The 26,162-nt window shown below is 43.4% G+C and overlaps 1 protein-coding gene across 4 annotated transcripts; it reads left to right on the top strand.

Annotated features, from left to right (window-relative positions):
* The first annotated feature begins 10,315 nt into the window (after positions 1-10,315).
* LOC105060677 (uncharacterized) lies at positions 10,316-26,117 on the top strand. Of its 4 annotated transcripts, none has more exons than XM_073248022.1 (6): positions 10,316-10,918; positions 10,996-11,140; positions 24,218-24,377; positions 25,211-25,420; positions 25,642-25,736; positions 25,848-26,117. In XM_073248022.1, exons 1-6 carry the CDS (start codon positions 10,384-10,386, stop codon positions 25,858-25,860), a joined length of 1,158 nt encoding a protein of 385 aa, XP_073104123.1. In that variant the 5' UTR covers positions 10,316-10,383; the 3' UTR covers positions 25,861-26,117. The 4 variants fall into 4 exon arrangements, with proteins under 4 accessions (XP_073104123.1, XP_073104124.1, XP_019701406.1 ...); XM_073248023.1 differs by having other exon boundaries at positions 25,842-26,117; XM_019845847.3 differs by lacking the exon at positions 25,642-25,736 and having other exon boundaries at positions 10,317-10,918; positions 25,842-26,117.
* Positions 26,118-26,162: the final 45 nt, after the last annotated feature.

Here is a 26,162-nt window from a genome sequence, read left to right as displayed (position 1 = left end):
AGATGAATAAGTTATTTTTCATGGATAGCAATTTACTTATGAAATAAGAAGAAAATCTTATCCACGTAGGGAATGGCTAAATTATTTTCTTTTTGTCAATAAAATAGGCATTCAATTTTTATTCCTAAAATTTTGCATTCACATTTTCAATGTTTCCATCATTTCATGCCCAATATCTTAATTATCCATTTTCTCCAAACTTAAAGAGCATAAAAGATATTATAAAAAATATGGATAAATTTTAATAATTTATTCAAAAAAATAATGATACAAAAATATTAATAATAGATTTCAAAGCTATGTTGCTATATTAAAAAATATTTATTTAAATAAATATAAATTTTATATAAATTTTTTAAAACATGTTGGTGCAAAAATCCGCCTGCGTCGGAGAAGCTGGAGTCGAGGGAGTCGCGGTCGCCGCCGGAACCTGCAAAAGAAGTCTAAACCGGAGGTGGGGTTGCTCCGGCAAGACCCTCCGACGCTCAAGTCAGTTCTCTGCCTCAACAAGAATGGAGTGCTCGAACGAAAATTTTAGCAGAGTTTTGAGATAAAATTAGGGCTTAGAGAATAACGTATCTGGGGTCCCTCTTTTATAGGCGGGGGGTGCGATAGACTGATAGCGACTGTTTGTAACCACCTAGTCGTGGGCCGTACGGGGCTAGGAAGAATTTATCATGAAGAGTAATGGGGTGGAGTCGTGGCTGTCACCATGGCTCGCCACGTGGAATCAGTTGCGGAGAGTGGAGCGGCGTCCGTTGTCGCGACTCGCTAGGGAGTGGTGGAGCCGCGCAGCATCCGCCGAAAAGAGTAGAGCAGATTCGTAGCCATTACTGCGGCCTGCCGCGTGGGGCCTGTTGCGGGGAGTAGTGGAGCCACGCAGAATCCGTCGCAAGAGTGGAGCAGAGTCGTGGCCGTTACTGTGGCCTGTCAGGGAAAGCCCAGGCCTGTCGGTCGAAGCTCGGTTGAAGCGCCTGGCGGAGAGAGGTGCCTATCCATCTGGAAGGAGCTCGAACTTTGCTGGCGGGCCGTCCACCATTGGGTGCCTTGAGCGTTAGTACTATAGGTGAGGGCCATTTGCAATTGGAGTCGGGGGGCAAAGTCCGGCTCCCGTAGGAGTCCGGACGAAGTCCACTTGTAGTCGGAGTCGGGGATGAAATCCGGCTCCCGTGGGAGTCCGGACGAAGTCTGCCTGCAATAGAACCAGGGACGAAGTCCGGCTCCCGTAGGAGTCCGAACGAAGTTCACTTGCAATTGACATCGGGGGCGAAGTCCGGCTCCCGTAGGAGTCCGGACGAAGTCCTCACGCAGTCGAAGTCGGGGACGAAGTTCGGCTCCCGTGGGAGTCCGGACGAAGTCTTCATGCAGTCGAAGTCGGGAACGAAGTCCGGCTCCCGTGGGAGTCCGGACGAAGTCTGCCTGTAGTAGAAGTCAGGGACGAAGTCCGGCTTTCGTAGGAGTCCGGACGAAGTTCACTTGCAATTGACGTCGGGGGCGAAGTCTGGCTCCCGTAGGAGTCCGGACGAAGTCTCACGCAGTCGAAGTCAGCGAAGTCCGGCTCCCGTAGGAGTCCGGACGAAGTCCTCACGCAGTCGAAGTCGGCGAGGTCCGGCTCCCGTAGGAGCCCGTCTGTCGTGAAGAATCTGGTCGACACTAGTGGGGGTTTATCCGTCAGCAAAACTTGGGAGTGTTGCGGAGGCTCGGCCGCCAGAGAAGTTCGGAGAGATACCACCGAAGGTCGGAAGTCAGTAGAATCCCCGGAGGGTCATTCCCATCATGAACTTCGGCTGGGGGGTATTTTATACCCAACACCAGTCCCCTACTTTAAGTTCGAGTTTCGAATGGAGAAAGTACAAACAAATTTCACAGCCGAAGTTTGTCCCCTTGAATCTGGTGCACGATCTCCCTCAGATATTTTAGTATTTAATGCGCGTGTGCCAGAGCCTTTTTCCAACAGGAGCGATCTGAAGGGTCCTTTCGAAATTTCCACCGGGGCATAGTCCCAAGCGCCATACCATAATGGTCCCGCCAACGGTCAGCCCTATGCCGCGGTGAGTGGGACACGTGGCGGGCACTGGTTGACCTAGGGATATCTGCCACCATAACTACGCCAGACCCTGTCGCTTATTTAAGCCCCCTCCTTCCTTCCAGGGGCTTCACTTTGCCGGAGAGTTGGCGTCCTTCTTCTGCCTGAGAGCTTAGCCACCCCTATCGGCACCCTTTTTGACTCCAAGCACTCTTCGCACCAGTCTTCGCCATCCCACCGGCTCCTCGCTGCCTTCAATCTTCCGAGCCCCTTCGAGGGGTTCTCCCGCCGGGGCCTCTGCCTCGGAGGCCAACCTCGAGAGGATGCCACGGACCAAGAGGAGTATGAGGGGAAAAATAGTGGCCTGCGAATTCTCCGGCTGTCGAACTGTCACTGAGGGTTCCCATCGTCTCAAAGGAGGCTCGAGGGAGAATTCCTTCAACAACAGGGGTTTAATAACGGGGACAATCGGTGAGGGTGTTCCGTCCGAAAATTTTGGAGTAGCTGAATGGGGCGACACCGGTCAAGGGGGTAGAGTTGTCGTCACAAGCTGTGGCGGGATTCTTGACGTCGTCGGAGCCGAGAGACCAGAAGCGGTCGGTGCCGATGGTGGGGCAGTAGAACTTGTTGTGGGGATGGTGGAAGTAGCGCATGCCGACCTTGCCGAAGTACCTAGGACGGTGGTTGTCGTGGAGCACACAATGGTGGTGCACACCTCCGGCGCCATCGCGGCCTCCGGGGTACCTCCGGTTCTTCTTGATGCAGGTCGACGTCATCGCTGCCGTTGCCGTCGTTGCCCCCTGAATTCTATCCCACCCTTTTCCCCCTAAGGCTGGGGTTTCGACGATGGAGCGGAACGAGGCAGGGGGTGAGAGCTGAAGGATTTATCACACGCACTGAAAAATACTGCCGAGATGAACAGAACCGGAAGGAGAAGTTGGGAGCTTGAAGTGATCTCCAACGTGTTCCTTTTGGGCCTTGTAGTAATGTTTGTTTTTTTTTCTCGGCCCCTAGGGCCTTGTAATGTACACCTTTATTAATCAAGAATGAGAAGGAGATTTTGTTACTTCGTCCGCACTTTGCATCGAATTGCTGCCTGCCGAACTTCTTTCATTTACCATTGTTATTGTTGTATTCCCTTCTTTTTCTTTTTCTCTTCTCTCTTTTTTTTTTTTTCGACGTCGTCCGGAGGTCGCTGGTCGTTGCCGCGTCGGCTCGCTTTTCCAGTCATCCTTCTTCTTCAGCCTTAATGGCTCTGTAATGCATATTTAATAAATAACGTGAGAAAGAATTTTTCGCTACCTCTTTTACTCATGTGTTGAATTGTCGCTTGCCGAGCTTCTTTCGGCTTTTGCCTTGCTTGAAATCGATGCCGTTCGGAGGTATCCTATTGCCGTCGCATTGGCCCATCCTTTCGTCCATGGCCGCAGATTTATCCGGGGCCGCTCGGGTTTGACGCCCCCGCTCAGGGTTCGAGCTTGGAGGTCCGAGCTTCTCGTCACCCTGAGGAAGTCGTCTTATCTCGGGCCTGTATTGAGAGCTTTCTTGAAGGTCAAAAATTTTGATAAGAACCCCAATCCTTGCTGAGACGAGGTTCCTTGCATCTTTGATGCAATTTATTTTTCATTCATCGCTGATGCAGTCCGTCGCTTTCCTTTTCAACTCCCCTCCCCTTTCTCCTTTTTCTTTTTCGAGTGAGGGTTTTCCCTCTGCTCTTGGTGGGGTCGCGGGAGCGCGAAGGGGTCGTTGAGAAAGTCCTCTTTTTCTGATCTGGTCTTGGATGATCGGACCTTAATTGACGTCAGGACGATGTTCTTCCCTTACTTCTGATGTAATCGATCCCAGTTCGTATTAGGACGAGGTTCTTCCCCCGCTCCTAATAGGACTGTGGGGGCACGTATGGGCATTGCAGAGCCACTCCCTCCATCCGATCTCAGAGTAATCGGGCCTTCAACTTTGCTCATGTTAGGATGAGGTTCTCCTCCTGTCCCTAACATGACTGCGGGGGCACGTATGGACGCTGTAGGGCCTCTCCCCCCATCCGATCTAAGGAGAACCGGGCCTTCGACTTTGCTCAAGTTAGGGCGAGGTTCTCCTCCTGTCCCTAACAGGGCTGTGGGGCACATATGGGCGTTGCAGGGCCTCTCCCCCCATCCGGTCTAAGGAGAACTGGGCCTTCGACCTTGCTCAAGTTAGGGCGAGGTTCTCCTTCTGTCCCTAACAGGGTTGAGGGGGCACATATGGGCGTTGTAGGGCCTCTCTCCCCATCCGGTCTAAGGAGAATCGGACCTTCGACTTTGCTCATGTTAGGGCGAGGTTCTCCTCCTGTCCCTAACATGGCTGTGGGGGCACATGTGGGCGTTGCAAGGCCTCTCCCCCCATTCGGTCTAAGGAGAACCGGGCCTTCGATTTCGTCGAGACGGAGTTCTCCTCTTGTTTCCGACACGGTATGTTTTGACTGCCCTGTCGATGTAGGCTCGCGCCAAGAGAGAAGGCATGTGGATATAAAATTTTTATTTAAAATAAAGTTATCGGTAATACATTCGTAAGTTTTTCGAGCTCCATGGCTACGGGAGGTCTGCTCCTTCGAGCTCCTTGAGGTAATAAGTTTCGGGCCGGACTACTTCTTTGACTTCGTATGGGCCTTCCCAATTTGGGGCGAGCTTCCCTCGATCTTGAGGTTGCGAGACGGCGGCTCGTCGAAGCACTAGATCTCCTGCTCTAAAGACTTTATTCTTGACCCGGGAGTTGTAATAGCGGGCGACTTTTGTCTGTAGGCTGCCATCCGAACTTGAGCTACCTCCCGCTTTTCTTCTAGCAAGTCGAGGTTGGCTTTAAGACCTTGCGAACTGTGATGCTCGTTGAATGCCACGACTCGTGCCGATGGGAGTTTAAGCTCAATTGGGATAACAACCTCCGTTCCGAAGGCTAGAGCGAAGGGGGTCTCTCCCGTGGGCAGTCTTTGGATAGTTCGGTATGCCCACAGCACATGATAAAGTTCGTCTGCCCAAGTTTCCTTCGTCTTTTCGAGCCTTGTCTTGATCCCTTGCAGCAAGGTTCTGTTGGTCACTTCAGCTTCGCCGTTCGCCTGAGGATGGGCTACTGATGTGAAATTGTGGGAGATGTTTAGATCTTCACAGAATTCGGCGAATCTTGCTCCCGCAAACTGCCGTCCATTATCAGTGATTAAGATTCTTGGCAGGCCGAACCTGCAAACGATCGACTTCCAGACGAAGTCTTGCACTTTAGCTTCTGTGATTTTCGTCAGTGGTTCGGCTTCGACCCACTTGGTGAAGTAGTCAATCACTACCAGGAGGAACTTCCTCTGCCCCAACGCCACGGGAAAGGGTCCAAAGATATCCATCCCCCATTGCGCAAACGGCCATGGGGCACTCAAGGGGGTAAGCTCGGTGGCGGGTTGTCTCTGGATGTTGGCATATCTCTGACATCGATCGCACTTTCTGACGTACTCAATTGAGTCACGATGCATAGTCGGCCAGTAATATCCTTGGCGGAGCAATTTGTGGGATAAGGATCTAGCCCCCAGATGGCTTCCGCATATTTCTTCATGTACCTCCCACAAGGTGTAGTCGGCTTCCGAAGGTCGGAGACATTTTAAGAGGGGCAAAGAGTATGATCTCTTGTACAGCCTGTCCTCATAGAGGATGTACCGGGAGGCTTGATTTCTGAGCTTCCGGACTTCTTTCGCATCATGAGGGAGAACCCCCCCTGAGATATGCCACCAGTGGGTCGATCCAATTGGGCTCATAATCAATTTCCATCACGGGCCGCAATTCCTCCGTACTTGGACACTTCAGAACTTCAAAAAGAATACCCTTAGGCAATTCAGTTGGAGCCAGCGTAGCTAGCTTGGAGAGAAGATCGGCCCTGGTATTTTTCATTCTTGGAATCTTCCTGATGTGGAAGCTACTAAAGACGGGGATGAGCTCCTTCACCTTTTCAAGATACTTAGCCATGCTGTCCTCCCGCGCTTTGTAGTTTTCGTTGACTTGTCCCACTACCAATTGGGAATCGCTGTGGACTTGGAGCCGATCTACTCCCAATTCTTTGACGATCCTTAACCCTGCGATCAGAGCTTCATATTCAGCTCCATTGTTTGTTGCGGGAAACTCGAAGCGCAGAGCGTACTCCACGACGATTCCCTCTGGACTGATCAAGATCAGGCCCGCACCTGCGCCCGACATGTTGGAAGATCCGTCCACATAGAGGGCCCAAAAGCAACCAGGGAGATCGGCTTCTTTTTCAGGGGAGTTCGGTCGGGGCTCAAGGTCGTCCATTTCACCCTGTCCCGGTTCGGCCTCCTCCGAGATTGTGCACTCTACTATAAAATCTGTCAATATCTGGGCTTTTAACGTCGGTTTGGGTCGATAGTTGATGTCGAATTCGGTGAGCTCGATCGCCCATTTCACCATCCTCCCGAAGGCATCTGTCCGATGTAGAATAGCCTTGATCGGCTGGTCGGTGAGTAACGTTACGATGTGCCCTTGGAAGTAGGGTCGGAGCCTCCGGGCTACAATCAACAAGACGTAAGTTAGTTTCTCTAATTTAGTATACCTGGTTTCGGCGTCTCTCAACGCGCGACTGACGTAGTAGATCGACCGTTGAATTTTTGCCTCTTCCTTAACAAGGACTGCTGCGAGAGCCATAGGGGAGACCGCCAGGTACAAAAATAGCTCCTCTCCAGGTTCGGGCTTCGCCAACAATGGAGGAGAGCCGAGGTATCTCTTTAGCTCTTCAAATGCCTGTTGGCACTCAGGGGTCCAGCAGAAGTTCTTCGGCCGCTTGAGGGTTTGGAAGAAGGGTAGGCACCGTTCGGCCGACCTCACGACGAAGCGATTCAGGGCTGCTACCCTCCCTGTAAGGCGCTGAACCTCCTTTATCGACTTCGGGGCGGCCATCTCCTGGATGGCACGAATTTTCTCCGAATTGACTTCAATTCCGCACCCCGATACCATGAAGCCCAGGAACTTTCCTGAGGTCACTCCGAAAGCACATTTAGTCGGGTTCAGCTTCATCTTATATTTTCGGAGGGCGGTAAAGGTCTCCTCGAGGTCGTCGACGTAGTTCATGAAAGATTTACTTTTCACGAGCATGTCATCCACGTAGACCTCCATATTGCGGCTGATCTGCTCCTTGAAGATTTTATTCACCAGCCGTTGGTAGGTTGTGCCTGTATTTTTGAGGCCGAAAGGCATGACCCTGTAACAGTAAAGGCCACGATTAGTAATGAAAGCAGTCTTTTCTTCGTCTTCCGATGCCATCCTGATTTGGTTATAGCCAGAGAATGCGTCCATGAAGGTGAGAAGCTCACGGCCCGAGGTCGCGTCCACCAGTTGATCAATTCTGGACAGAGGGTAGCTGTCCTTTGGGCAGGCTTTATTCAGCTTTTTGAAGTCTATACACATCCTCCACTTGCCGTTTGCCTTTTTGACTAGGACAACGTTGGAAATCCAATCAGGATAATTGACTTCCCTAATGAATCCAATTTTCAGGAGTTTGTCCACTTCCTCGGCTATCGCTTTCTGCCTCTCTGGTGCATGACCTCGGATTTTTTCTTTCGTCGGTCGATGCTTTGGATCGACGGCCAAACAGTGCTCCATGACTTCCGTGTCAATCCCCGGCATGTCTGTTGGGACCCAAGCGAAAATATCTGCATTATTTCATAGAAAATCGATGAGATGCGCCCGCACCTCTTCCCCCAGGTTGGAGCCGATCTTCACCACATGCTCCGCATTCCCGTCGTTCAAAGGGATCGAAACCAGATCTTCGATTGGGCTGCCCCTCTCCTCAGCGAGGTCGTCACGGGCGTCCAGCCCATCAACTAGACAGAGGTCGGATTGGTCACTTCTTTGCAAGGCTATGTTGTAGCAGTATCTGGCCAGGGCTTGGTCTCCCCTGACTTCTCCGACCCCCTGGTTGGTAGGAAATTTCAATTTCAAATGGTAGGTTGATACGACGGCCCAGAGAGCATTGAGGCCAGGTCGACCGAGGATCGCGTTGTAGGCCGACGATGCCTTCACCATCAGGAAATTCACCAGAGCCCTGGATTATCTTGGATATTGACCCGCAGCTACAGTCAAAGTTATTACTCCCTCCACCGAGACAGCATCGCCGGTGAACCCTACTATAGGGGAGCTAATCGGCCCCAAATGGGCGTCAAGGGTGGACATTCTTGAGAAGGCGTCGTAAAACAAAATGTCGGCTGAACTTTCATTATCGACAAGAATGCGGCTGACGTCGTAATTAGCTATATTCAAGGAAACTACAACCGCGTCGTTATGAGAAAATTGAACTCCCCGAGCATCTTCTTCAGTGAAAGTTATGGATTCCTCAATCTTTTGTCGCTTGGGAGGTCTGGCCAATACGCCGGTCGCTCCCCATCGGGATTCTTCCGAGATGGTGTTGGCGAAATTCATCGGAGGTCGATTGTCCGACCGCTCCATGTCGGCGACCGTTGCCGGAGGATGAGGGGCCTGGGAAATTGGAGGCGAGGCCGGAGCCTGAGATCTGGTTGCGGAGGCCGTGGGTCACCATGTGGATGCTTCGCGGGAAGGCATCGGGCAGAGATCTAGTGGGGGAAGGAGGAGTGGATGTCGGAAAAGATGACCGGAGGCGGTCCCGTTGAGCGCTCCTTTAAGAACAAGGGTGCTGCGAAGACACAGTCCTTCCTCTAGCGCCAATCTTGTTGGTGCAAAAATTCGCCTGCGTTGGAGAAGCTGGAGTCGAGGGAGTCACGGTCGCCGCTGGGACCTGCAAAAGAAGTCTAAACCGGAGGTGGGGTTGCTCCGGCAAGACCCTCCGACGCTCAAGTCAGTTCTCTGCCTCAACAAGAATGGAGTGCTCGAACAGAAATTTTAGCAGAGTTTTGAGATAAAAATTAGGGCTTAGAGAATAACGTATCTGGGGTTCCCCTTTTATAGGCGGGGGGTGCGATAGACTGATAGCTACTGTTTGTAACCGCCTAGTCGTGGGCCACACGGGGCTAGGAGGAATTTATCATGAAGAGTAATGGGGTGGAGTCGTGGCTGTCACCATGGCTCGCCATGTGGAATCAGTTGTGGAGAGTGGAGCGGCGTCCGTTGTCACGACTCGCCAGGGAGTGGTGAAGCCGCGGAGCATCCGTCGTAGAGCGTGGAGCAGATTCGTAGCCATTACTACGGTCTGCCGCATGGGGCCTGTTGCGGGGAGTAGTGGAGCCGCGCAGAATCCGTCGCAGGAAGTGGAGCAGAGTCGTGGCCGTTACTATGGCCTGTCAGGGGGAGCCCAGGCCTGTCGGCCGAAGCTCGGTTGAAGCGCCTGACCGAGAGAGGTGCCTATCCATCTGGAAGGAGCTCGGACTTTGCTGGCGGGCCGTCCACCGTTGGGTGCCTTGAGCGTTAGTACTATAGGTGAGGGCCATCTGCAATTGGAGTCGGGGGCGAAGTCCGGCTCCCGTAGGAGTCCGGACGAAGTCCACTTGCAGTCGGAGTCGGGGACAAAGTCCGACTCCCGTGGGAGTCCGGACGAAGTCTGCCTGCAGTAGAAACCAGGAACGAAGTCCGGCTCCCGTAGGAGTCCGGACGAAGTTCACTTGCAATTGATGTCGGGGGCGAAGTCCGGCTCCCGTAGGAGTCCGGACGAAGTCCTCACGCAGTCGAAGTCGGGGACGAAGTCCGGCTCCCATAGGAGTCTGGACGAAGTCTTTACGCAGTCGAAGTCGGGGACGAAGTCCGGCTCCCGTGGGAGTCCGGACGAAGTCTGCCTGCAGTAGAAGCCGGGGATGAAATCTGGCTCCCGTAGGAGTCCGGACGAAGTTCACTTGCAATTGACGTCGGGGGCGAAGTCCGGCTCCCATAGGAGTCCGGACGAAGTCCTCACGCAGTCGAAGTCGGCGAAGTCCGGCTCCCATAGGAGTCCGGACGAAGTCCTCACGCAGTCGAAGTCGGCGAGGTCCGGCTCCCGTAAGAGCCCGTCTGTCGTGAAGAATCTGGTCGGCGCTGGTGGGGGTTTATCCGTCGGCAAAACTTGGGAGTGTTGCGGAGGCTCGGCCGCCAGAGAAGTTCGGAGAGATGCCGCTGAAGGTCGGAAGTCGTTAGAATCTTCGGAGGGTCATTTTCGTCATGAACTTTGGCTGGAGGGTATTTTATACCCAACAAAACAGATCCTCAAAGATCAAAAGGTCATTGATGGGACCAAACCGGGTCTTGACCCGACCCGTTACCATTTCAACACCATTGGAGTCATCCACTGCTTCGTGCTCTTGAACCACTCACGTGCGTTGCACTCGCTTTAATGAAAGAAAGTCGCTTTGGAGTGGACCACGAATCTTCGGCCTTCCCGAACTCCAGTCTACGACCATGAGCTCCTCCTCCTCCGCCACCGCCCGCCGGCGGCGACCCTTGCACTCCCTCCCGCCGACCGAAATCCTAGAAATCGGTAGCGGCCTGTCCCTCTGCCCCCGCCTCAAGCTCCTCCTCACCTTCTTCCGCGCCGACCCCGCCGTCAAGCCTATCGACGAGTGGAAGCTCCGCCTCTCCCTCCTTGACTTCCTCCGCTCCTCCCTCTCCCTCTCTGTCCCCGATGACGACCTCCTCATCCGCAAGCGCTCCGACCTCCACAAGCGGAAGCGCAACGAGCCCGTCGCCTTCGGTACCCTCTACGTCCGCGAGCTAGGGTTCCTCAAGAGCAAGACCACCAGAGAGGAAGACCGCGACGAAGAAGACGACGAGGAGCTCCTCCAACGGAAGTTCTTGAACTGGCGGAGCTCCGTCGTGGAGCGGCTGGCCGGGATCGAGTTGAATCTGGAAGGAGTCAAGTTCGAAATGAGCGTGGAGATCCCTTCGTCCGACGATTTCGAGAAGATGGAAGAATCTTGGAAGAAATTCTATGCTGGTTCGCGGAAAGATATCGACTTTTAGTTTCTTTCGCACTGATTGATTCGGAAATTTTAATTTTGCTAGTGCTTACAGGGAATTCGGCAAGCGGTGTGGCCCGGCGGCCAGACACGATTATTGTGCGAGGGGTTCCGTCGAGATGGTTCGCTGAGCCACGAGTGTCTTCAAAGGCCTCGATGCTGGTCACACACACCATTTTTTCAGTGTTTGGGAAAATAAGGTACATTTTGTGTTCTTTTTAGATGTAGTTGCTACGTCTTGCTCCAATGTTTATCTCTCTGTCTTTTTCTTGCCATTGTCACGTTGAATTTGCTTCGCGATAGCATGTTTTTCTAGAGAGAACAGCAAACACAACTTGTTTCGAAATAACGGTAATTGCCAAAAGTAAAATAAGAGTTAATTTGTTGGCAACGTGGGCAACTATCATTATTTATGCTCCAGGAACTAGCATATGGCTTATGCTTATAGAAAGCACTTGCTTCTTCATATACAAATTATGATTTTGTCTCAGTTAAGAGCAGATGCACAAAAGGTGAACTTAAATTTAATTGACTCATCATGATCCAACCCCAACTCAAATATTTTATTTTGCGGTCAAGCTGCCGGCCTTTAGTCTGAATCCATAATTCAACAAAAATGGGTTTGACTCTACTGAATGTTAGAGCCCATCATATTGGACCCAAGTAGGATTTTAAAAAATTCGTTCATAATATGTCTTAACAAGCATTAAACAAGTTAATAAGTGTTTCTCCTCAAACTTCAGTGCACTTCACCTAAGCTTGTCATGGAAGGCCCTCCTGGAAAAATGTGAAAGCAATATCAGATATGCCTGAATAGATGTATTAGCCCTTTTAAAATGTGGAAAGCTAGCTTTTTATGATTGCTAGATATTTTTTGCAATAAAGACTTAAGGAGTTCAAACAAGAAGAAATGAAGAGCAAACAATTTCAAGGCTAGACTTCCTACTTTCTCAATTACAGGGATCTTCTCTCTTCAAATTTTTAGGTTGCCTATTTTAGCAATTTTTTATGCTTTGTGGCTAGGTTGGTTCATAATGTCTTTAGGGTGTTTTTGTTTCATCAAAGTTCATTGAGATGTGCGGATAGATCCTTCCTATTCTTTCCATAATTCATTGGATTTAGAATGATGACAGATCATTCTAAGAGTCTTGATTGTTTAACTCAGTTCATGCTCAGTCTCTATGTAATGGTTCTTGCTTTGAAGGGACTTATGCTCAAAGGCCCGTACTGCTAATATCTAGAAAAAGTAAGGTTTAAAGAGAGTTTGGAGAAGCTCTCGTGTATAACAGTTTTAGCTGTTGTATTTGAACCTAAAAGAATTTCAAGTGTATTTGAGAAATGAGACATTTTCTTTGGGCCCCCTTTCTTTACCATGTAATAATAAGGGTCTGATGCATGCACAAGATTTTCAACTGGATGATCATAGCCATCATTTATACTTGTAGAATTTATGATCTCTTTTTGTTTGGATACTCTTTTCCTTTAATTAGGTAACTATCTCCATGCTTCACCCGGTGACCTGCATCATTTTGTGAGACATTCTGGGTACAATTAATCTTTTGTGGAGGACATTGATGTGATGAAATTAGCTCCTTCACTCAATGTATTGGCTGGTTAGTAAGAGAATTGCTATATGTACTAATGAAATCTTCAAAAATTTATATATTAGGGGTTGAAAAACCTCTATATTGTTCTGCCTAGTGGTGGTTTAATAGAATGCAGTAATGCACACACAGACTATGATATTCACTTCATGGTAAAAAAAAAAAACTAAAATACATGCATGCATTGTGAGTTATAAGCTCAAGCATATTATCAAACGGAGGGGGAGAGTACTCGATCAAGGAGAGCTAATATACTCTGAAATTATATATGATAGCCATGATAATCTAGTTAGAAGATCTTGCTTCAGGTTTCCAACCCTTATTGGCACATGGTGAAGAAAAGAAATGCCAAATAAATTTATTTAATCTTTCAAATGTATTTGAGTTCTTTTTAATTCAAATGGAACAACTGAAGCATCGATAAATGAGAGCGTATTTAGAACTTCTGTAAAACAGTAAATCTTCTTGATAAAATCAAGCATAAACCATCACTCCCACTGCAACATGAATTAAAGAAAGTATATTAGTAGCCAACGTGGTTGGCTCTTGAGCCATCATCTTCACGACATAAAAAACTCTAATTCAATAAAAAAGCTTTAAAGACATTATAAACCAGTATAGCCATATTACAAGAAAGGATGCTAGATAGATTTCCTTCAAGGTAGCCTTGGAACTAGTCTTTCTTGTTTTCTTCTTGTTGAGGCCCTTGGGCCCTTGTTACACAAAATTTGCTTCCTACTTCTTGAAGTTCTTTGTCAGCTTAATCGTTGATAAGCATGCAATAGGTCTCTTAAACTACTCAGATAAATATGCCCTCTGAGATAATTCATGGATACTTTGGGGGATAAACTTGTCATACACATGCCATGTAATGGAAACACTCACTATTTTTTCAATTCTCCTATGAAAATATCCCAATCTCTTCATAAGGAAAGTGGAATATTAGTCTTCGAGTATTATAACTTCACAAAGCTCTAAATAATTTAAGGTTTTTATTATATTTCCTTTTAGAAATCATTCTGTCACCCAAACTTTCAGCACTTACTATCAACTGTATATTAATGCAATATATTTTCAAGGGTTGCAATGGGCTTGGCTGGATTTGGATTGGGTGAATGTCTATTATTTATCCAGTTCGTATGGGCTTGGCTTGAAACAGCTCCTCCTACTAGTGATCAGCTATATCTCACTTGAAGCCAACCTGTGGTCAGCGCAACTTAAGTGAACTTTAGTTTAGTCACCTAACAGCAAGAATGGTGATCAAATGTTGGTAGGCTAATCAGATTAGGTGGGATAGAAGATGGATGACATTGAGGTGTCTGGATCAAATAATGGGGAAACTGAAATCATGTTTAGGTGGTTTGATGTGGTGATGGGCAATCATATGTTTGTAGGGTCGACTGAACCTATATCAAGATGGTTGGACATGGTGATGGTGGTACCTAATTTTGTGCATGACAATCATTTTCAGCGATGCGATGATTGAATTTCTTTGGAAGGGGAGGTATGGGCATGGATTTGCAGAATTTGCATGTGGCTGAATCTGGTGATGTATTGTCTTTATTTGGTGGTGTTGCAGCCAAATTTGTGTTAGCGTGAGTAGATTTGGCAATGGACAATCTGAGATGATGAGTGTTTTTTTTGTGGGGGGGGGGGGTGTGGAAGATGAGTGGAGAAGGGAATGTGGACTTGGCTGGATCACAAACTGATTCTGTAGATTGGGTTTCCTTTTCCTATGAAATGTAACAATAAGGGTAATATAAACTATGTTTATATAATTAGATATAAGATTCTGATACATCCCAACTTGAATGTAACCTGACTTGTAAGCAAGTCAGGTTTGCTTTACTCATGGACTGATATGTCTGGTAATCCAGATTCAGGTTCAAGGTTGCACCTTGTTAGTCTAGTCTTGAAGGTCATCTAAATCAGTCATATCTTCATGTATTTTGAATTTTCCTTCCCAACCTGGATGACCAAGCAGTATTTTATGACCTTAGGATTTTAATACATATATTTCTTTGAGAAAGCCTTGTGGTTCTTAATCCTTCCATTTGTGTGATATTTTGATTGCAGGTTAATGAGCTGGTATAAGCCATATGTGTACTTGTGATTTTGGGATATGGCATAACAATTTGCTGGTTCAACGTAATACCTGAAATGGGATTTATTCAGTTATCGATATGTACTACCATCAAGATCACATGGATCAGCCAGAGGTTCCATAGATTCGTCTTTTTAAGGATGAATAAAATTCCAATAGAGTTTCTACATAATGTTTGGGGGGATCCAAGTAGGATATGGATTTCCCAAGGGAATCTTGATAAAATGCTAGAACAGTCTCTACACTATTTGAGATATTTGAGGATGAGGCTTAAAGGAATTCAAATAAAAATGTGGCAGTTTCCCCACATGTGGGGTCGTACCCAAAAATCCTGGAAAGGGAGATCAATAAAACTAACCATGCAAAGTGAAAGCTATAGGCTTTATAAAAGCATGTATTAAAATTAAAAGCAAAAACTGTTTCAAGTTCACATCCAGTTTTTTCAATCCATGAACAACTATTAAAAAAAAAAAAAAATTCAAAGCTTCAATCATATATGTATTACACCTTAAACCTTGTGATCTGATTTTCCAGACCCCATTGTGCATGAATTTTGAAACACAGAAGGCAAAAAATCTCTACAAAAGAGAAAAAAAAAAAATATACCATCAATATCATGATATGACGCCGAAAACTTGAAAAGTTAAAAAGGGTGCTGAGCCTCTCACATTCTTTGGACTCACAAAAGAAGGCCAAAGGGGCACTTTTATCGAAGCAAAAAATAAATAGCAATAATATGTTTATCCATGTTTAAGGAAAAAGAGGCTCGAGTATTGTGGGTCTTGGAAAAAGGTACTTTTTATAAATATAGAGAAAAGGATATGCAAGGTCTTCTTGTCTCAGCCAAAATCATTTTAAAAGAGGGCACTGTATCTAGAAGAAATGAAACAGAGTTAAGTCTGTTAGATTTAAAGTAGGCCATACATAATCCAAACCCATCTTTCTTGGCCTCAAAATACTATAGAGAGAGAGAGAGAGAATTCCAAAAATCCAGCTATCATAGGAAAAGATCTAACATTGCCGATTTTGATAAATGAATTATTGTTTGACTAGTGCTCTGACCTATTAGTCGGTTACCACTATATGTTGCCAATCACAACTCCTTTTCCATGTCTTCCTTTCCACGTTCCCGTAAATCGAATTTGAGCCACCTATCATAGAACCCAACAATCTAAAAGGAAAACATATTAGAAAACTGAAACGGTAAGAAAGAAGATGTTGTATCACTGTAGCCTTTCAAGCATAGAAAACTGGAAAACATAAGCAAGAAGACATTGTATTGCCATGGCATTTTGGTCATGTAAGTGCTTATGTTAGCCTATAACCTCGTTAGAAAATCATAACACATAAGAATCTTCTGTTGCTTTGGCCTAATTTTAATTAAGTTTCAACTCTTTGAATCATGGGTCTTTTTCTTCCTGGCTTGGTTATGTCAAATGTTTGACCTTCTTTCCACAGGATTAGCCTAGTTTGACTGAGTCTTGGTACTTGGAACTGATGGGCCTTTTTACCATCAGATTGTCTGTATTCTAACTAAATTCCAACACTAGGACTTAGATCCTCTTTCTACAGGGTTAGCTGAATTTTAAAGAAGACATGGACACTAGAGTCAGATTCATACATGTCTCCAGGTGTTAGACTTGGCAAGGGAAGAAAAAGGAGATACAGGGATGCATAGAAAAAACTAATTTAACTAAAATATATTTAAGTACCATATAAAAGAAAATATTAAAAAGCATTATCCATAAGGTCTTCCAATATGCATGTTGCTCATCGAAGCTTTCTAGTTAGCTTAAGGATTTTAGGGAAATGATGATTTATAAAATAATTTTAAAAATACATTCTTAATCAGTCTCTAGAAAGGAACAAAATCTCACTTTAAACATTATTATAGTGGGTGAAACTTAACTCTCTACCAATTTCTAAAAGCACAAATTATTAAATTTTGATAAGTATCTGAATGTTCAATGCATATCCGACTTGGATACATATCCAGCATAAAATTCTAGGAGCCAGACGTGAGGATCCAGGTAATAGAGCTTAGAATGTCTTACCTTCTTCTTGAGGGTTGGTTATCTTTAATGATGTTCTGCATTTTCAAGCTGATTCAAACTATCATAAACTTAAACTGAGTTGGACCATTGTCCTTAAATTGGACGTGGCTTAGATTCAAATGAACCATATCTGTCTCCACTAGTCTTTGATCCATGTGTTCCATAGCAAACTTGTAATTCATAAGGTCTTAAATCTTATGCTTTGAGATCCAGATTATGAGTTCTGCACAATCTGTGCCTTACATGAAGTGTAGGCTGCTTTAGGTTTTGAAACTTGTTTTCATAAATATTTTGGGTTATTCAAGGAAGAGGGTTCTGGGGACCATCTGCATCTGCCTCTACTTCTACTCCTAATGTAAAATTCACAAGAATAAGATTACTCAAGGGCTTGAAACCCAAGTCTATATTATAAATTTGGACTTAGAGATCATCCGTTCCTATCTCTGCTGTACTGTAGCCTATTCAATATTTAGTTTGCCTTAAGGTTTGGAAACTGGTTTCCAGACACAATTTGGATTCAGGTGTTATTTATTTCTATCTTTGTTCGTTGATGTAGTCCTTACAAAAAAAAAAGGTTACTTGAGGATTTGAAATGTGTCCGTGTACAATTTGGATTTTTAGGGAGTGTATGCTCATGGTTCTGCCTCTTAGTGTAGCTTATACAAAAATTCGACTACTTAATGTTTTATCAATTCTCTTGTAACATTTCTAATGTGCCTCTTCTTCTTTTCACCTTGGCTAATCAATTCCAGCATATTGTCTTTTGCATTCTATTTCCTGCCCGCTGATTTAAGGTACTAGATTTTCTACTTTCAAAGGATATGAAATATGCCCATATTGAAATAAGCTTAAAGCATTTCAAAATGCATGTAGATCTATACTATATTAGTGTGAGGACCCATGCGTGCTTGTGTTTAGTTCCACAATGGTTATTCACCAGGGAGATCTTGGATACTTCATAAGAATTAGATATCTAAATAATACTGTCCAGTTAGCCTTTTTGGGAGAGGTCTTGGGTTATTACAAATGATCCAGCCAAATGACCTATATGGATTAGGAGACACTATAGTATGGGCTCATTTAGGTTGATCACGAGCTGATCGTGGTGTTTGTGATTGGAATTGAGTGGATTTGGACCCTTAACCTAGCGAGGATACTAGGGCTTAAACGAGAGGAGTAAGTGAGGACCTATATGGGTGTGTGCTTAGTCCCACATTTGTTATTCATCGGACAGATCTTAGGTATCTGTACAAGACTTAGGAATCCAAATAGTATCTTTCAGCACCTTTCTAGATGACGTCTTGGATTATTACAATTACAAAGATTATGTTGAAGTATTTGGGTCTGTTAAATTTACCCATATTGAAAAAGCAATTAATTTACTCGTTGAATCACTTACATGGGTAAAATTAAACTAAGCTCTTGTCTAGTTCTACCCCTAAACTTTTGTTGTCTTTTTTTTTGTTACTTTAATATTCTTCTCTCTTCTTTGTTTCCTTTCTACTATTTTATCTCAATACTAATGTATTCTTTTGAGAATGATCTGTTCAAAAGAGTTTATTTTATCTATTTCATTGGATCTTTCCATAACTTCTAAAGCCTGACTTTTATTTGTTCCCTTATTTCCTGTAAAATCTTAGACCTTTACATTGTTTTCGCATGCTGCTCACAATAGCCCCCTTTTAAAGCCCAAAATTCCATTTTAGGCCAGACCAACCTTATATACCCAGAAAAAGACAGGGCAGACTTCTTAGATCACATTCTCCTGCCCAAACTATTTTAAAATCTGGATGGAAAGCACTTAGTGTGAGCATAGCCTTTGTTTCTTTCCCATATGTTCTTGTAAAGTGTTGAATCTTCATATTGTTTTCTCAAAATTGGTACAATAGCCTTAAAAACCCAAAATCTTATTTTTAGCCAACCATTGACCTTATTTCCCAATAATTGAGGGCAGACTAGTTAGATCTTTGTTTACGAGAGCTGGACAATAAGCACTTAGAGTGAGCATAGCCCTAGATCAATATATTCCTTAAGTCAATCTAGTCTTAGAATCACTTTATTAAATCTAATTTATAGGTATATTTTTGTTTGCAAGCTTGATGTATTCATGTTTATGAAGGGAGTGTAGATTTGGAAACTGGCTACCAAATAGTGAAGCATCATAAGTGGAATGATCTTGTTGCATCATGAATTTATTCACCTCACTTTTGTTAGCTATTCTTTTGCCTGTTTTGACTTCCTTTGAAATAGACCAGCGAAATAGATGATTTGGCTATTTTTGACTAGCATTATGATGAGGACCTTTGATTTTCCATACAACTGCTTTTGACTTAATCAAGAACTTGTATCCTATGAAGTTTGCTTTTCTTTTCCACAATTCCAATTCCTCATCCAACCATCTCCTGGTTTGGTGGTTGATACTATTGCTTTCGCCAACATAAATACATTTTTGTGGCCCTCATGAATATCAAAATTTGTTCATGTATGACTTACATGAAAAGGTCAGTGCTCATAGTTGACGAGAGCTGGTGAACTGGACATGGGTTGGGTGGTTTCTAGCTTTATTTATTCATGGCTTGCCAAGAACTGTGCTGAGTTTGACTTTTGTTCTGGGTCTAGTTGATCAAGGTAGGAAACTAACTTGTCTCACCGTAGTTCCTTATGACACCTGTTATTGATCTTTCATATGTCCCTGATGATCTTAACATAGAACTCATGTAGAACTTCCATTTTGGTGCCTTGTCATACTTGTTTATAGATCCTAGGTATAAATTATTCTAGTTATTTTGGAAAAATGGCCACATACATTTTCAGATTTGCAGGAATGGCCCTTTTTGTGCAGATCTGCATGGTCAGCCATTTTTAATTTTTCTGACCAAGTTACCCCTGGCTTCCATTATATGATGCATAGGCTTGAGGAGATTTGTAAACATATTTAACAGTGCACATATTTAGACTGATCAGTGCACACGTTTAGACTAAGTGTGTTTAACAATTTCTTTCAATCTAAATAATTAGTATTACTCATTTTTAAACTATCTGACGTACATACATAGGTAGGCAGACAATCCAAGATTACATATTGGAACAAATTGATATATTGTAAATTTATAATTGTGATGCGCTCATTTAAACTCATCAATATACGCATTCATCAAAATCAAGAATCTGAGTAAGTCTATGCACCTTGATGGTGCATGCCTTTTACTAAATGACGCACATACTCCAGAGTGCAGATTTCTGTTATTGGATGCACATGTTTGTGTAGATGGGTCAGAGCAATTTGGTCAGATAAATTGAAAGAATGGCCGACCTTGCAAATCTGCAAAAATGACCAATCTTGCAGGAGTAATAAATATAGTTTATACATCAGTCCATGATCAGAGAATCTAAGCAAAATTAGTACAGGCCTGCCACCAATCTCCGGTCATCAGATCAGCAAGGTTGAGAGAGAGAGAGAGAGAGAGAGAGAGAGCATGGGAGGCTGTTGATTTGCCCTTTAATGCTACTTCGCTCGGTTTGGTCTGCCATTAAGCTCTAATCATTTGATGAGAGTGGGATGTTATCTTGTTGCCTCCTGTTGGCCATCCATTAAGATTCGGTGAGGGAGGGGGCGATGAGAGAGAGAGAGAGGCAAAGGGGACGAAAAGAGAAAGGGAGAAAAGGATAGGTCTTATTTGAATGCCGGAGGACTATAATAGTGGTTGGTGGCTGGCCATTGGCCGTTCTCTATTCATGCTGGTGTTAGAGAGGAGGGTTGATGTCACGCCTCGGCCCAAGGCTCGAGCCGGTCATGACAGGCAGCTGCACGCCCCTAGAGTTTAATCTATCAGACATGTCTTGCCTTCTCACTTTCAAAATATCGTATCAAACCATACTCAGACAGTAGTAGTAGAAACAAACTTCTAATAAACACTTTCAAAATATCGTATCAAACCATACTCAGACAGTAGTAGTAGAAACAAACTTCTAATTTTATTAATTCAAATAAAAATAGTTCATTAATAACTCATAAGGTTTCTTAACATAAATCAAGATCAATAATTATTCAAAAAGTAAATGTCCTTTAAAATCCTAAGCTCCTCACTGCTCGATCCCAGCCCCCATATGCTCTTTTGGATCTGAAAAAAAGGAAATGAAGAAATGAGTTTTACATGCTTAGTAAGTTAGCAATATTTTTGAAGGATTAAGCATATTTAAATTCTTTTCCAAACATAGCATTTGGCAATAATAGATACATAAACCAACATAATTTTAATTTTCAAAACATACCATGCATAACAAATAAATTTTAAATCCTTTCTTAGTCTTCAGTTTCTACGGCCACGATCAGTTACGTGACAAGGTTCAGAAGAGACTAGCTCCTAAATACAGAACATGCGATCCATTAGCATATATCGGTGACCAGCCCCACTAGTTAGGCTCCAAAAAGAACTAGTTCTGATTCACATAGCCACGATTAACCCCATGACAAGGTAAAGAGATTAGTCTTGAAAATAAATATGCGATGTATCAATGTGTCCTAGCGTTCAGTCCATACTGACTAGGCTCAGAGGACTAACTCTGCTAGTAATCAGCCCCGACCAGCTAGATCAAAGAGAAATTAGTTTCTAATCGCGTGGCCAACGATCAGTCCCATTGGTTAGATCTAGATCATAGTCTAAATAGAGAATTTTTTCATAATTTCACCACAACCAATTTTTCATAAATAATCATACTTATTTTCATAATAATATTGAATCAAGTTTTTCACATCTCATTTTCAGAAACAAGAGAATAATTTTATTTAAAATTCGAGCAAGGATAGACATGTATAATCTCGTTTCTAAAGATCATGCAACATTAAAACAAAGAAATCATCTCATTTTACATTTTGTAATCATGCCAAGGTAATGCTATGCTTGATCCAAAATTTTGAATTATTTTTCATGCGTAAGATTCATACTTTCCAAATCTTCTGATTTATAGTTATTTTAATAATTTTATATACAAAATCTAATTTTAAACACATAAATATGCCCTGAAAACCCAGAGATCAGACAATTTAAAAATATTCTTAGCTTCAATCGAGGAGAGATTTTGAACAAGGAAAGAGAATTCCGGTCCAAGTCATGGTTTGAATCGGATCATGAGACGAATCTAAATATCTCAGATTGATCTAGATCCAATCAGATTAGCATTCGATCGATGAAGCGGTTTCACAAAAGGTTGGCTTACCCTCTGTCTTTTCATCTTCTTTTTTCTTTCTTTTTTTCATCTTTTCATTTTCTTTTTCTCTCTTTTTTTGTTTTCTTCTCCTCTCTCTCTCTCTCTCTCCCCCCTCAAAAGCACCCGATGGGAAGCTCACTAGAGCTTCCCATCGCCTATTGAGCTTCCCATCGCCCAAAAGAAATCGAGATAGGGGGGAAGGGGGCAAAAGATGGATGGTTCGGTGGTGGCCAGATGATGGTGGCGTGGCCAGAGCGACCATGGCGGTTCCAGTGGTAAAGGCACTCGGAATAGAAGAAATAGAGAGGATTAGGGAGGAAGAGGGGTCTTTGGGCAACGACAGCTAGATTGCAGCAGTTTGGCGGGTGCCAGAGGTGGGGAAAAAGGGAAAGGGAGCGGTTCGTTGGTGGATCAGCCAAGAGGTGGTGGGGTTTAAGAAGAAGAGGGCAAGAAGGTGATAAGCTCGATCGTCCTCGGATAAAGTCGGACTTCATTGGCGTAACCCATCTAACAACCTTCGGCCATCCCTCATCGGTGTACAGCACTAATCTGGCCACCCTTGCAGCCTTTTCATCTCCCATAGCAGAGGATCGAACAGGGGATTAGGTTCGCTTGTTTCGATCCAAAAAATTTTGAAAAAATACGACTTCATCCCGAACCAAGTCCAATTGGACCAGTTCTCATAGTTGAGGACCAGAGGGAGGCAAGGAATCATGGGATGGTGGGAGGAGAGGGCTTGTTGGATTGAATCTCTATTCCTAATTCGTTTCACCTGAAACAATAAAAGGATTTTAAGATCCGACCAATTTGCTTGAACATGGAGTGGTTTGACTGAGTTGATGATTTAACTGTGGGTTTAAGCAGTTTACAAGACTAGGCTGGTTTTTATCTCAATCTGGTTTTAGAGTCATTCAGACAGGATGCTAGATCAGTTGATGGTCCAACTGGTTCAACCAGCCATCCAATCTAGTTTTTAAAACATTGCTTTCTCCTCCAACTAACTCCACTTAAGCTAACTATTTCCACCTCCAAATGCATCATAGGCTGACAACTATAATATTAACCATATCAAATAAAGTTTACTTGATTAATCATTATGCTGTGTGCTATAGATAGAATAGTCTTGGCATCGAACCATTTGAGGTACGTACATATGAAAATCCAATCAAAATCTATCCATCATTTTGCAAATGTTAATATATATATATATATATATATATATATATATATATATATATATATATATATATATATATATATATATATATATGTTTGGATGTATTTAGATTCCAAGTTATATGATTTACATGATAAATATGCATGCTATTGACATGCCAGAAACCATGACTGATTGACTGGAGCAGTTAACCCACTCCCCACCTTCTTTCTTGTAGAATATTGCATTAAGACAAGAACACATGATAAAAGAAAAAACCAAACCAGATTTTGTAGGCCAAGAAAGGCTGTAGCAAGATATACCAACCATATCAATATGTACCATTCAGTTCCTTTTATTTGCATGATCATTAGTATGGCACATACCATACTAAGCCCCTCTTCGTATGTCCCAATACCTTGATATTCGAACCTTGGATTAACCAAATTGGTTTCTGATCTAGATTTATCTACAAGATGATGTAAAAGTAGGCCTTCTCACATTTGTTTGTTAGAGATCCCCTTGAAGTGCAATTGTGTTCAGCAGCATGTTTTGAGGATTATTTATTTATTTATTTATTCAAGCATTGCCGTCTTGTGTATGCCTTACATGAAAGGTACACTTTGCCGATGCTCTTACCTACATGTAAGAGTAGGTTTTTATTTTGGATGGGAAATCATCCTAGAGAACAACTATGGATCTTTGAATAGCTGTTTATTGTGAAAGCTGTCTGGACATAACCTTTCTGCTCTACATTATTGTATAGTCATTTGCCATCGTTTGAGAAAGTATTTGCTTCAGTGAATACGGTCTGTTATTTTATAAGATAGACTATTAGATTTGCGTTTATATATTCCAAAATATACTTGACACACAGAGTAACAAAGAACTCGTGATAGTGTGGAGGGGACTTTACCACCAAACGGATTATAGTATTTTTGGCTACTCAATTTGACATGCTTGTTCTTTATTTACCGTAATTGTTAGGAATGTTGCATCCTATTTAATATTCTTTTTAAGTTACAATATGTTTTAGATTCTGGGGTCATGGATTTTTTTTTTTCAATTTTTACTTTAAAATTGACATGTGCACCATCTATGTACCCTCTATGAACTTCATCCTTTGACATTCTTAACTTGCATTAAAATAGGAATCTTAATGTTGGTGGCGACGATGATCTAGGTAAGAAAGCAGAAGATGCTGATGGGGAGATTGTATCTGGCCTTAATTGTAAAGTCTGGGTCCAATTTGAGCATTACAGTGACTTCTACAATGCAATGAAAGTGTTGTGTGGGCGATCAATGCAGAAGGTAAAAAAAATAACTGTTGAACATTCTTTTGTTAATTTGTATAATCTTTCACTCAATTTGCTATTATGATTATCTGTCATTGTGTTGTTCTCTGTCCTTTGGATTTGCAAGTGTTGGCATTTGGAATTGTCTTATTATACAAATTAGGAATCTCTCGGCCCCCCTCTTCTTTTCTTTTCTCCCTCTCCTATCAACAAACTTCAGAATGAAGCTCTTCAATTAGGAAAATTGGGGACCTAAATTCATGTTGGTAGCATTGTGATCATCCCATAATCATGTTCATGTATACTCTATAATTTGCTCTCACAGTGCTGTAATCACCTGCTTCCTTTTTTACTTTGGGCCTTGGGGCTTTGGCCATTGGATAATGTGGAACCCACCTGGACAGATCCCCTCCATGCCAAGTCCTTAACCTTAAAGCACACTTAAATTTTTGCAAACTTGTTAGTCAAGGTTTATGTAGCCCTTTCATACATATGGCCAATAAATTGATTTTGACTTGGGATGCTTATCTTTCAAAATGCATGTTTCTGCTGGAATCAAGGTTTGCCGTACCAGTTGGTATCGATGCTTACCGACTGTACTGTCATATATCGGTATGCTTTACGAAGGGTGTATCAACAATCGGTATGCTAAACCAACCCCTGTATCAGATGTACCGATACTGTAATAGGATGATATCGGTACAGAGATGGTGAACCTTGGCTGGAGCTTTTATTTTTTGATTTAACCGGTGAAAAGTGTTGCTTGAATTTATTGTTTTTTGAAATGCTGATTGTCTTCTTTTTATGAAATTGAAGAAGTATAAACCAATCATAATATTGTGTTTGTAGGAAGGGTCACGCCTAAAAGTAGACTATGAGGTAACTTGGGATAGGGATGGTTTCTTCCGAAGTGTTCTGCAAAAAACTGCCCAGAGTTACGGGCAAGAAAGGGGTGCCTCTATGCAGATGATGGCCGGGCATATAAGAAATGAAACCATGGGGCGTCAGTCACAAAATACACGTTTTGACTCTGATGGTGGACGCTCAAAAAGGTTCAGGGTAGGTTTCCTCTCCATTTTTGGTAGAATGGATATCTGCTCTTCCTGACACTATTTGCAGTTATGTACTTTATAGATCAGAAACTTGTATGGCCAGAAAGTCCAGTATTTTTAATTGTTGAAAACCTATGTCTTGCTGACATGCATATCAGCTGATTAATTTATTTTGGATATCATTTTAGTCTTACTAATTTCATCCTTGGTGTGCAATCTGCATGCCAGCTCCCTTCTATCAGTCACCTGTCTAGGACAGGGCCTGCACTCATGAGCGAAGTGTTTCCAATTGTGCTGTTGGGTCGATACCATACACTAGTCTGGTATCTCATGTAGATTTATTTTCATCTGATCTATCATTTTCCTTTCCTGTTTTTATTCCTTCAGTTTTATCAAACTAATTTCACTTTGATGACGTCCGTAATGAGATGCAGGAATGAGGTTTAACTGCTCAAAGTCTGGGATGCATGGTGGCACCTGGCAATGCCAAATGTTGAACCTGAGACTTCAAAATGCAAGTTGCCATGTAACATAGCCAAATGTTTTTTTTTTTTTTTAATCTTTTTGTAGTCCACAATCTCTTATATTCACAGGCCGACTCTAAGAATAACGTTATATCGCCATGCTTGAAATTTATTTTCCTGTTGTAACTCATTCGATTGAAAAAATGACAGTAACGTGGATAAGGTTTCAGGAACACAAAACGTAAGGTTGGCGTCCAGTGAATACATCATTTTTTTTTTTTTCTT

This window comes from Elaeis guineensis, chromosome 13 (assembly GCF_000442705.2).
Source record: "Elaeis guineensis isolate ETL-2024a chromosome 13, EG11, whole genome shotgun sequence".
Lineage (NCBI taxonomy): Eukaryota > Viridiplantae > Streptophyta > Magnoliopsida > Arecales > Arecaceae > Elaeis > Elaeis guineensis.
Note: the sequence above shows the minus strand (reverse complement) of the source record. Positions and strands in the feature narration are given on the sequence as shown.